Here is a 13,062-nt window from a genome sequence, read left to right as displayed (position 1 = left end):
GACACATGTGCTGAGAGCCCCCCAGTGCACATTGAGGTGGCTGACAACACACTCCACAGTCATGCGACCACCTTCTCAGGCAGTTGTTGAAGTGCTCCTGGCAGTCTAGCTGCCCCATGTAGGGTTTCATGAGCAGGGCAGGATGAGGTAAGTTGGGTCACCAATAATGAGGGGAGGGATGCTGATGCCACCAATGATGAAACTGGGGGCTCTGGGAGCATAGCACCTGCTCTCCATCATCTTGGGAGGTGGGGAGCTTCAGAAAATGTGGGCAGCATCATGGGCATCGCCTGTCCAGCCAGCAAAGATATGGGTGCTTGTGGTGTCCCACAGCATCTGGTGAGATTTACACAAAGTGACAAGCAGGACATGGTGCAACTCCTGGGTCTCTGTGCTTGGGTGCAGGCAGTGGGATGTTATGGCAGAGTATGGGCTGGCTGGGACACAGAGGCACATGCAATTCACAAGGGAGGACATTTGCTCTGGGGCTTTTCTGAAAGCCTCAGGGTGAGGTGTTGGAAGCACTGCAACCATTGCGAATCTTGACCACAAAATGACAAGTTAAATTTGGTACTGAAAATGAAACATAAACCTCATTTATGTAAGAAAGTGCTTTTGTTATCCAACTTACATAGCTCTATCCATTTGCAAACAACAAAGTTTCTACTCTTCCATGCTTGCATCATTCAGACCCTGTGAGAGCCACTTCCCAGAAGGCATTGCTCATCATTAAAAATTGTAAGAGATTTTGGATCTCGACTTCTCCCAGAACCTGGAACCTAGTGGGGCCCACCTTTTTGCAGGTATATCATAAGATAAGTCCCATCCTCTCCCTGATGGTGATTCCAATCTACTTTCCCTGTCCAGTCCACTATACTGTTCTTTCCTCCCACCTTAACTGCTGCTGGTCTCCTTGCCTGATCCACCACTCTACTCCCTGCTTCCTTCTGGATCTGCCACATAATCAAAGACAGCAGCAATGGAGCACCCTGACCTGGACACAGGTAACTCTAATGTTCCTTCTTATGCTATTTTCTAGTAACTCATTGCTTTCTGAAAATATTCCATTGCTGGACTCAAATTCTGAGGCTTGGTTTCAACCATAAGACAATTATTCAAGGGAGGAGAACGTAACAATGCAAGCATCTACTCTGGACACTTTTAAGAAATGTTTGACACTTATCTTTCTGGGATCTCTTCATAGTTTCATAGTTGGTAGAGTCGGAAGGGACCTAAGCAGAGCATCTAGTCCGACCCCCTGTCATGGGCAGGAAAGAATGCTGGGGTCAAATGACCCCAGCTAGGTGGCTGTCTAGCCTCTTTTTGAAGACCCCCAGGGTAGAAGCAAGCACCACTTCCCTTGGAAGTTGGTTCCAGGACCTAGCCGCCCTGACTGTGAAGTAGTGCCTCCTGATATCTAGCCTGAATCTACTCTCAGCCAACTTATGGCTGTTGTTCCTTGTTACCCCCAGTAGTGCTCGGGGGAACAGGGACTCTTCCACTGCCTGCTGGTCCCCCTTGGCAAGTTTACAGGCGGCCACCAGATCCTCTCTCAGCCTTCTTTTGGGGCGGCTGAACAGGTTCAGGTCCCGTAGCCTCTCCTCGTAGGGCCTGCCCTGCTGCCCCCTGATCATGCAAGTGGCCCTCCTCTGGACCCTCTCCATGTTGTCCACATCCCTCCTGAAGCGCGGACTGGACACAGTACTCCAATTGCGGCCTGACCAATGTCGCATAGAGGGGGAGGATCACATCCTTGGACCTGCTCATGTTGCATCTATGGATGTGTGACGAGGTGCGGTTAGCCTTCCTGACCGCGTCCCCACATTGGTGGCCTATGTTCATCTTGGAATCAACAGCGACTCCAAGATGCTTTTAGTGAGCCATAGGGGCTTTTGAGCACTCTTGCCCCCTTTGATGCGCATGGGGATTGTCACGCTTTGGGCTTGGAGGATTGTCTCCTTAAGGAATGACCGCTCTTCTTGGACTCCCAACTCAGCTCCCCTCCAGGACCTCAGTGCCTTCCCAACTATTCTCCTTACCTCATTGAAATCTGCCCTCCTGAAGTCCAGGGCTGCTGCCTTGCTGCAGGCCCTTGACATACTGCGCTGGATGGTAAATTCCAGTAGGCGATGGCTGCTATTGCCCAGGTGGTCGAGCTCTTGACCCTAGCTGACTTCCTGCCAAGGGGCTGGACTCGATGATCTTCTGAGGTCCCTTCCAGCCCTAATGTCTATGAAATCTGAAAGTGGGGGTTGTTGCTTTAAGCAAAAAAAAACAACCACCAAAAAACAGCATGTTTTTCTTGTTATGAAAACAGTAATAGCTTCAGGGTCAGAGCCAAATGCTTAAATAAGTTCTTTGATTAATCATTTGAATTTGGAAGAATTGAGAAAAAAATAACAAATCTCAGCTGGCATTTAAAGATTGCTTGGTGTTTTAGCATTTGCTCTGTTCATTAATGAAGGAAGGTTGTATTGTCATAACTCACTTCCCAGTGCAGCATGCCAAACTATTACCTTAGAAATGCCCAGGGCCAAAGGCCCCATACTGTGAAGTAGTGTTTAGCCATTGAAAACTTGAGGCATTCAGCCCATTAAAATTTCGACCATGTTGAAAGTGTCAACTGTTCTGCATGTAAAGTTTTTGAGTAAGGTGCACATTTGGTGAGAGTGGGGGGGGGGGGGGGGGTTTGTGTAATTTCTTTTTTTTAATCTTGCAAAATTTCGCAAACACTTTCTAACATGTTTAAATTTACTGTTGTGCTCTCATTTCTGGTCTTAGGTGTTTGCCTTGCAATAATATATAGAATCATAAAATCATACAGAAGTAAGACTGGAAGGAACCTTACAAGCTCATCAACTCCAATACCCTGCTTAAAGCAGGACCATCCCTGTCTAAGTCATTTGTCCAACTCAGGGGTGCTAAATCCCCAGCCTACAGTGCTGTCTCATCCATCTTAAAGGGCTCCCCATGTGTCTGGAAATGGCAGTGGGGACTAGTGGCCCAGCTCCTGTTGCCAGATTTCCAGACCCATGGAGCCCCAGGCCCCAAGAGATGGATAGGGTACTCAATCCCAGTGTGCAAGCCTGGGCCGGGGTGGCACTGGGCCTTACAGCTCAATCTCAATGTGGATGGGGGTGTGATGCAAGGACCTGGTGTCCAATCCCAGAGCATGGGGCAGGAAGCAGCAGCACTGGGCAACCAGGTCCCAATCCCAGTGTGTAGGGGCAGGAGGGGGCGATGCAGGGCCTCAGGGCTGATCTAGTCTGCAGACTGGCCCATGCCATTTATCTGGCCCATGGGGCCAAAAGGTTGAATATATCACTGGTCTAACCTCTTCTCAGAAATTGCCAACAGACTTCATAAGCTTCTTAGATAGTCTGTTCTAATGTTAACCACCCTCCTCCTAGTGAGAAAGTTCTTCCTAATATCCAACTTAAATTTCCCGAGCTATAATTTAAAACCATTGCTTCTTGTCCTGTCCCCTGCAGACATGTGGAATCCTCTGCATAACCACCCTTCAGCTATTTGACGACAGCTATCAAATCCCCCTTCTTCTGTTCCCCAGACTAAATAACCCTAGTTCTTTCAGCATTTCCTCATATAAGTCACACTTCCCATACCTCTAATCATTTTTGAAGATCTCTGCTGGACTGTTTACAATTTATCCATAACCTTCTTGAAGTGTGGAGGCTAAAACTGGGCACACTACTCCAGGTGAAGCCTTACCAGTGCTGAATTAATTGGGAGAATTGCTTCCCTTGATTTGCAAGTGATGTTCTTATTAAAACAATCCAGTATGCTATCGCCTTTTTTGCAACAAGAGTGCAGTTAACTCATATTCACATTATGATCTGCTGGTCCCCACATCCTTCTTTGTGGTTCTACAGCTTAGCCAGCCATTCCCCAGTCTGTACTTGTACATGCAAATTATTCCATCCCAGGTGCAGGATTTCACACTAGTTCTTACTGAATTTCATTTAATTGATTTTGGACCATTTCTCCAAGGTTATCCAAGTCATTCTGCAACTTCATGTCATCTGTAAATTTGCTGATTGTGCACTAAATTCCATACTCCAAATCATTAATGAAGCTATTAAACAGTACCAGACTCAGGACAGACCACTGGGGAACCCCACTCAATACCTTTTCCCAAATCAACAGTCATTGATACTACTCATTGAGACTGATAAATCCATCTTTCAGTACTTTCATCTCTTCTGTATTGGCTTATGATTAATGTAGTCTTCCATGACATTTTCAAAAACCTTACTAAGATCTAGGTACACCTCATCCACAGAGCGTTGTTAGAGAAGGAAACCAAAGTGGTCAGGCATGACTTGCTCTTGATGAATCCATGCTGGAAGATCAGGAACATCCTCAGGCGCTTTTAAATGGATTGCTTGATGACCTGCTCCATAATCTTCCCTAGTATTGTGATCTAGCTGTATGGTCTATAATTCCTCTTCTTCCCTTTCTTACAGATGGGCATTGTATTTGTCTTTTTTGACTCCTCTGGGACCTCACCCAACCTCAGAGTTAACAAATGAATTCAGAGCAAATGGCTCTAGAATTATCTCTGTCAATTACTTCAGTGCTGTAGGTTGCATCCCATCCAGCCCTGCTGACTTGAAAACATTTAGCTTCTTTATGTAGTTTGTAACCTGACTTTGCTCTACTTTAAGATGCTTATCTTTTCCCCCATCCATGCTGCCAACTGCACTTGCCAACCTTACTTGTGAAGGCTGAAGTAAAAATAGCATTAAATACTTCTACCTTTTCTGCATCCTCCATTACTAGATTGACTTCTGCATTCAGCAAGGAACTTATACTTTCCTTGGCCTTCCTCTTAAATTCTGACATACTTGCAGATTCCTTTTTATTGCTTTTTATGCCCCTCCCAAGTTGGATCTCAAATCATACCTTGGCTTTCACAATTTTCTCCTTGCATGCCTGTGTGATGCTAATACAGCTAAGTTTCCTCTTTTTGTAGAATTCCTCTTTGAATCTGATCATGGATAGCCTGACAGTGGAGTGGAGAAGCCTGTTAATGATTGGTGGCCCCAAAGAGCAGGCCCCTATTGCTCCTGGCTGGAGGTCACCTTCAAGGCAACTTTGTAGCTCTCCAGCCACAGAACTGAAAGGTCTATATGACCCCTCACTAAAGAGCTCACTGTTTAGCCAGACTGGCTTTGCTGCTGCACTTCATTTTGTTCCTTTGCATTGAAGTAGTTTGTTCCTGCATCTCTAATAGGACCTCCTTAAAGTACAGGAACTTTACTGGGCTTGTCTTACTCTCCAACTAGCCACCCAGAAGATCCTTTCCACCAGTTTCCTGAGTATGTTACAGTCTGCTTTTCTAAAGTCCAATGTCTTTATTCTGTTGTTCTCCTTCCTTTCCTTAGGATCTTGAACTGCATCATGTTCAGTCACCCAAGTTACCTTCTGCCTTTGTATTTTTAAACAATTCCTCCCTGATTGTGACCAGCATGACGAGAAGAGCTTCCCCAGAGTTGGCTTCTACCACCTGTATCATGAAGTTATCTGTGACACCATTCAGGAACTTGCTAGATTGCCTGTGCAGTCCAGCAGATGTCAGAGTAAGTAAAGCCCTCGCAAGGACCAGAGCCTGCAATTTGAAAACTTTGGTTAGTTGTTTAAATTAAGCCTCATCTACCTTTTCCACCTGTTTGGTGGTCTATAATAGACATCTACCCGTAACATGACCCTTGCCACTTTTCCCTCTTATCTTGACATAGAAGCTTTTAACAGGCTTACCTCCTGTTTTGTACTACACCTCAGAACAGGCATACATCCTGCCTGTGGAGAGTAATGCCACTACCTTTTTTCCCCTCTGCCTGTACTTCCTGAACAAGTCAATCCATCCATGACACACAGTACTCCAGGCATGGAAAATATCCCACTAAGTTTGTTATCCCAATTACATCATACTTGCACAATTGTACTACAGATTCTAATTCTTCCTGCTTAATCCCCACACTTCTCGCATTATAAACTTCTCAGGAAACTAGTTGATTGCCCCGATTTCTTGCTTTCTCTACATTAATATAATCATGCAATTAAAGATTCCCAGGTCACAAACAGGCATTAACATCTGTAGCACTAAATATGCTCTTGTAGCGCTACAAAAAGTGAGCATACCGCTGTTCAAGCTACTTGTGGCATTAAAAAGACACCGAAAAAAGGCCAGAAAACAGGGCTATTTTTGAAGAGGAACTCCTCGGTTTTGCAGTGCTCCATGCAGTGCTTGTTCAGTTATATGTAGTGCTATAGGGGCCTCTAGCCCTGCCCTCCCCCAGAATCCCACAATCCTCTGCTCTCCCTCCCCAAGGGGGAAGGAAGGACACCAGCTGACTTTCTGATAACTCACCCAAGAATGAGCTATCAGGGAGTCCTGCTGCTGCCATGGGCCAACACAGCTGGAACTCTGCGTGGTCAGAAGGGAGGAACCCCTGCCCGGTTCTTCTGATCAAGGGAACCCGATAGGGACAGCTGTCTCAAAGCTGCCCCCATGGGAACAGCTACCACAGCTTAAAGAGCCCTGGCTCTTGCAAGGGTTTTAAAAAGCAGCGCTAAAACCTGCCTGGCATTACTAGGGGTGGCAGGGGTGAGGAATGCAGTTCCCTTTGCCCCTGCTAAGTCCACAGACAGCTTTTCAACAGCTGCTGGCACATCGAGAGCCTACCCCCTTCCCCAGCAAGGAAGTGGGTAGGCTGTCAATTATGTAAGTCTTCCTCCAACCTTGTAAGGAGATCAGGGACACAGACCTCATTAACTAAGCTTCATGTCCATAAGAGTAGTTTATAGACTGCGTATACAGCATAGGCCTCAGACACAGTAAATTAAGTGCCATATAGATTATAGGGAAGGGTTGCATGTTACAGTGCATTAGCAAATATTTAATCATCTTTGATGTGTGTACTGTATTGTATCCAGGCACATAGAGCAGGGACAGTTAAAGAGGTGCACGTAATTCCAGTTTTGGGATTTCCCGACTACAGCATATTGTAACATCTAATCTTCAACATTCTCCTAATGGGAGACGCGCTTAAGATACTAATGGAACACATGCACCATCTATAGGCTGTGCTACCACCTTGCATGTTTAAAGGGTTGTTCATACAGATCCCCAAGCAATTTACTTAAATGGGTAAATGACATGATTCTCATCTTACAGAAAAAACCTGGAACACGGAAAAATAGCAATATATTACAAAGCCCAACCCACTCAGTAACAAAATCCACATCCCGTCTGGTGCTTTTTCTAATGACGTTTGTGTTAGTTGAAACACAAGCTCATCTTAAGTGTCAAAGGTTTAGCAAATATTGCTTTAAAGTGGTTTGTATGAACGTATGTAAAATAGAAAAAAACAAGTATGTGAACAGAAAATTAACGATTTATTGTTTTTAAAAAAATCAGCATTATGAAGGTGTACAAAAACAAGTTATAAAAAGGACAGGTATACAAGTTGTCAGCTGTTCTGTTACTTTGTCTTCTAAGAGAGGAGACATCTATAGTTTTCTATGATGCACCATGTATGAGTTCTCCTGAGATGGGTGACAGAATGTATACAGATTGTTACACCCTCCTCAAAGTGCTGCATAAAACTGTACTAATTAATCCCAACACCCATTTGAGGTAGAAGTAGGCTTTTGTTTGTTTGTTTTTTTACAGGTAGGGAAACAGGCACACAAAAGTGAAATTAATTGTTCAAAGCCTGGCAGCTTATCAGTGGTGAAGGCAGGGTAACAACTAAGGAGTACCTACCTATCATATTACAAGACCATGGTGTGCTTTAGGTTACAAGATGGTGCTTTATTTTTTCTTTTTAAACCAAACCCCCAAAACAATTCAAGCTGAAAAATCGCTTTTGGTGTTTTTCCTCCCTATGAAGCAAGATTAAGTTATGAAAAGCCCGCTACTGGGCACATGCCTGTGGACTTTTAACCTGTCCAGAAAAGCTACCAATCCCTCCACAGAAGGCAGCAAGTCTTCTAGCATGCAAGAGAAAATGGTTACGCATCCATCTGCAGTTTCATACAATCACACTACACCTCTGAACATGAAAATGACATGAGGAGCTAAAATCTATTTTCCCCCCCAAAATAAAACCCTTCATTTGAAATGGAACAAATGGAGACCAAAATGCGCATGTAAAAAGAGATAAAGGCTCTTGCTTTTAAAGTGATACTGTCATTAAAGACAAAGTTTTAGTTTTGACAGAAAAACTGGGAAAAAGTAACTTTAAAAGAGTTATTAATCTCTTTTTAAAAAGATTTTGGGGAGGCAGGGGGGAGGGCACGACATGACCATAAATCCAGACATTATGGTACTGTGGTAGGAAGTGAGAGCCTAAAATGAAAATGGGCTGTAACTAGAAGCATCTTTTCTTTATGTTCTCCATCTCAGCTGAAATAAAGTGTACAAAAATGGTAAACGGTAAGGTGCAAAGCGTATTTTTTGGGAATGAAACAGTAAAACTAGATGTATAATGATTCAAATCTAGTATTTTAATGCTTCTAAGAAGAGGTTAAGACTTCTTTAAAAAAGCCACAGGATTTTTAGCCTGACAGTCTCTCTCTAAAATATTTGTTAGTACTTTCAGCTTTTTAAAACAGGCAATTTAAAAAAGTATGCAGTTCTCTCATTTTCTGAAAAGATCAAAAAAAAAAAAGTCAGAGCAATACTGACATCTCAAAAAGTCTACTGGCACTTTACACAAGAAATCAGAGATCATGTTTTATAATAGATGCATGCAATTTAGGAAATTTGTGTTTGCCCATTTTTCAATTGTATATTTATAAATGCCATTTGTTATCTAATATCTTAATGTATTATTCAACTATATGCAATCCATTTTGCATAAGATTACTTTATTCCAGTCATAAGAGGCAAAAATAATGTCTTTTTTAAGTGGCAAGAGTAGACAGTCTGTATTATTGGGAAAAATCTGCATCCTTGCATGCACTCACTGTAACTATTTGCAAAAATGAACAGTCAAAAAGAAGACAGATGGGAATGTGGCTTAAGTATTTCTGAGAGGGGGTAAGCTCATGCTTGCAATGTACACTGAATTAGTCATTTGAAAGTTTACATTATGAACAGAAAAGAGTTGATCAAGGCAAAGGAGTACTTCAAAGTCTAATTTGATGTTCAAAGGAGTAAACTCCTAACCAACTCTTAATTCATGCAGTGCTGTTAGCAAATTTCTTCAGGAGTTTTAATCTTCAGTGTGAAATATTCAGACTCATGTAGGCCTAATTTCAGCATAAGCATTGGATTACTTTCATCTAAGACATCCTACAACTTGTTATAGATGCAAATGTTAAGCTGTTCAGGAAGTATTATGGAAGTAAATTTAGCTCAGGTAAATTTTCTCATGCAATTTGGCTGAATATATTATTTTCTCAATAGGATTCTGTCTCTTTAAGAGGTTATGCAGTTTAAGAGGCACTTTAATTTATAATATGTACAGTACAGAACTTCTTTTCAATATTTTCAGGGATCGTTTGCTATGTCTGCTGAGACCACAAAAACCGGTCACACCTTTCCAGCATGGACTGAATGAGGGCTCTGTAAGAAAAATGCAAAAAGAAAGATCAACCATAAACAATTAGAGGTTCAATAGTTAAATGTCTCTGAAATAGGTGACTAGTCAGATGAAGCAGCTGAAGATGTCTAAACATGAATCTAAGGCCACTGACAAGTATTCAAAAAGCACAATGGGATCTGATGCATGATCCCAACTGTCATGCTTCCCATCATGCCACATGCGCATGGCAAGAAACACGATTGCACATCAGATGCCACCATGCCATATTGCTGGTGCAAGCGGAGCCCAAGATCACGATCCAGGGCTCCCCACTGCACTAGCAATCTTTGTTCATGAGACTGGGAGCTCTCTTGGCTGACCGAGTTCCCAGCCCCTGGAGCACATGGTGCTCCCCCTGAGCTCAAACACTGACGGGGGCTCTCAGCCATGGAAGTGCATTGTATGCTCCCAAGGCTGGGAACACCATCAGCTAATCAGGTCTCCCAGCTAGGAGAGCTCACAATGCTCCCCAGGCTGGGACCCTCAATCAGCTGACCAGTGCTGCCAGTCTCCAGAGCACACTTCAAGGAGCGTGCTCTGAAATTTGGGAGCACCGGCCACACATTTATTTAAACACATGATAGGAACCCGTGACCAAGTTATTATGCATATTTTGTGTAACCTTTGTCACTTATTCCTAGTTTTATTGCACCATTAATTGAATGAATATGTGACCAGGTCACTACTAAGATGCGATTAATTAACTGATCGCATCTTCACTGTAATGTGTACTAAGGGTCTGCTACATCCCCACTTCTGGCTTTTTTCTTCTCTGACTTGAATGGGGTGCATAAGTGACACACAGCAAAACACTGCAGGAATATTTTCTTCATTAAGTTTATTATTTGGGCTCCAGGTTCTTATTGAGATTCCAGGTTATTTCTGTTGCTTACACCCACCCCTCAATACTGAAGTGACAGAGGTTTCAACAGAAACTTTTAAACTACCACCCTCCAGAAATTTGTTTTTGGAAAAGAGTGAATGCTTTTTTTTTTTTTGGTGCACTAAGGAAGACAATTAAGAGTGGCTCTTCACAGGGAAGAACTATTGTGTAAAGAGACTTCGAAATTCCACACTTTAAGTGTGACTTTGGACTCCAACAGCATTTACAAAGCTACCATTCAAGCAACTGAAGACAAGAGAAGGCATGCTTACAATACTACAGTTCTCGGGTTGTAAATACTGAATAGAGATTTTGGCCAATGATCTCCTTTTTAGGAAACATTTATTGTCATTTATTTTTTATTTATATACACTCCATTTTTAAGCTATACATGTCTACCATGTTAAATTGGGAGGAGACATTCTTAGGTGTTTTTAACATTTAAAATTAACATTTAAGCTTCTGGGGATGAATCAAAAGTGTTTTGGCCTTTTTCTAAATTTATTAAAAACCAAAAATAAGATGATCACAAGTAAAGCACCAATCACCCTCTGATCTCTACAGACACACAGCATTTACCTCTGCCTTTTTTCTGCAATTCTCAGTATCTCGCAGACCCTGGTAAATCTGTCAGACAATTCGACTGTCAAGCCACACTCCTGCAATAGTGGCAATGCATTATCTGGCCCAATCACCTTTGCTAACAAGAGAGCTATATTTTCAACAGTGATGCAGTTAGACCAATCAGAGCTGCCATTGCTGACAGTATTCCCATTCTGTGCACCAGCATGGTGGGGACCCGTGCTGTGACTCTGTGCAAGGTGGAGAAGGAACTTCCATTCGTCCATAGTCTCTGGAAGTGAATCTAAAACATAAAATTAATATATATTAACATTTGATTATCTATGAAGGTAAGCCTCCTACAAGCTCAGCCGTTTTTAATCTTCCTGTATTTAAACAGCAGCTTGTATTCTAACATCAAATCTACTTTTATATCTTAAAATATAAAAGTATGGGGGCTGAACTCAATGATCTTCCGAAGTCCCTTCCAGCCCTAATGTCTATGAAATATTTGAAAAAATTACAATTAAACTTTTAATGAACTTGCATGAACCCAAGGGTCCTGAATCTACCTTGGGATATCAAGGTATCTAGAACTATGATGCAGACTAAGCTTTTCTGACTGTCACTACAGTTGTAGATTATACAAAATAGACACTGTAGATTTTTTAGTGAAATTCCACCACCTGACCCACTAAGCAAATCACTGCATCTCATGAAAGAATTGGTTCTAGCAAACTGGAGGATTCTTCAAGATATGTGGCAACATGCAACAAATTAAAAGGCACTGCTGCAGTTAAAGAAACCTGGTTAAAATATCAAGACATTTGAACCACTCTGATGACAAGGCTGCCATTTTAAAATAATGGAAACATTGCTGTGTAATTTTGTTGGAAGATGAAAAAAAAATCAAACTGCAAAGGAGCATCACACTGACTTATATACTGTTACATTTACATTGTACCATTCACCAAGCAACTGTTTAAAAAAAAAAAAAATCAACTCTGGATAAACATTTCTCTGAAACTGGCAGGCCATCAGTACATAAAAAGTATTCATATGCATCATAAAAATGTGCACACACATGTTAAGTTTCACTAACCATGTTCTTCATCTAACAGGTTCATATCATCCAAATGAACAATGTTAGTAAAGGCTTCTTTTCTTCTATCCATCTCCAAACAAAGTGAAAGATATCCGGGCCAGAAGCTTAAATAAGAGAGCAAAGATTTCCAGGAATAAAACAGTTGGTCTAAAGTAGAGCCAAATGATAATTAAATGCTGATTTACAAACACCTCAGTAAGGACCAAGACAAGCAAGTCCCAGGAACAACAAGCAATAGGCTTACAACATACCTTTTGGAGCAGAGAACCAAAAGGCATAACAGGGCTGTCCAACTTCTGGGCAGCTGGGGGCTACACACTAAGGCAGCTAAAGACCTAGGGGCCATTTACTGCATGGGCCACCCAACCAGTCTGGTTCCCTCCTGCCACGCATACAGCCTCACCCCCTGTCATGGCCAACCATGCTGTGCAGGCAGCTCACCCCTCTGCCGCTGAGCACCCAGGTTTCCTCCCTTGCTGTGCACCCCAAATGATGAGCGCAGCCCCCTCTCACACCAAACACACTGCATAGGTACACTGCCCTTTCCACTGCTCCACCCCATCCCCAGTAGTAGAGGTAGAAGTAGGAAGTCAAGGAGGGGGAAGGAACTTGGAAACAACAGCTGCCACGGAGCAATGAAGGGAGTGGCAGCTGGGAAGGAGCCCACATGTGATCCACAAACCACCAGTCGAACATCCCTGAGGTATAACAGCAGTGCTCAAGATCTGCTATTCACTGCTTTAAACAGCACAGCTTTTCATCAAGTGATACCTCAAAACCAAAAAGGTAATAAGCATTCACTGGTAAAGCAAATCCAAGTGATCCCAGCCAAGTACGATTACTGTACAATTACTTCTTTTTCACATTAAACACTTCTAGCTAGAAAGCAAGACAAAACT

At 42.6% G+C, this 13,062-nt stretch overlaps 1 protein-coding gene across 4 annotated transcripts in view; it reads right to left on the bottom strand.

Annotated features, from left to right (window-relative positions):
- Positions 1-7,400: 7,400 nt before the first annotated feature.
- Positions 7,401-13,062, bottom strand: part of HPS5 (HPS5 biogenesis of lysosomal organelles complex 2 subunit 2) — a 47,925-nt gene continuing 42,263 nt past the window's right edge. For 3 of the 4 annotated variants that reach the window (XM_014602214.3, XM_014602213.2, XM_006263487.4), the window contains 3 exons: positions 12,161-12,267; positions 11,077-11,362; positions 7,401-9,595 (listed from right to left, as the gene is read on the bottom strand). In XM_014602214.3, coding sequence (XP_014457700.1) covers positions 9,535-9,595; positions 11,077-11,362; positions 12,161-12,267 — 454 coding nt within the window. In that variant the 3' untranslated portion in view covers positions 7,401-9,534. Of the gene's footprint in view, positions 9,596-11,076; positions 11,363-12,160; positions 12,268-13,062 lie in introns of those variants that run through there. The other variant, XM_059722608.1, reaches the window with a different exon arrangement.

This window comes from Alligator mississippiensis, chromosome 2, assembly GCF_030867095.1.
Source record: "Alligator mississippiensis isolate rAllMis1 chromosome 2, rAllMis1, whole genome shotgun sequence".
In the NCBI taxonomy this organism is placed as follows: domain Eukaryota; kingdom Metazoa; phylum Chordata; order Crocodylia; family Alligatoridae; genus Alligator; species Alligator mississippiensis.
Note: the sequence above shows the minus strand (reverse complement) of the source record. Positions and strands in the feature narration are given on the sequence as shown.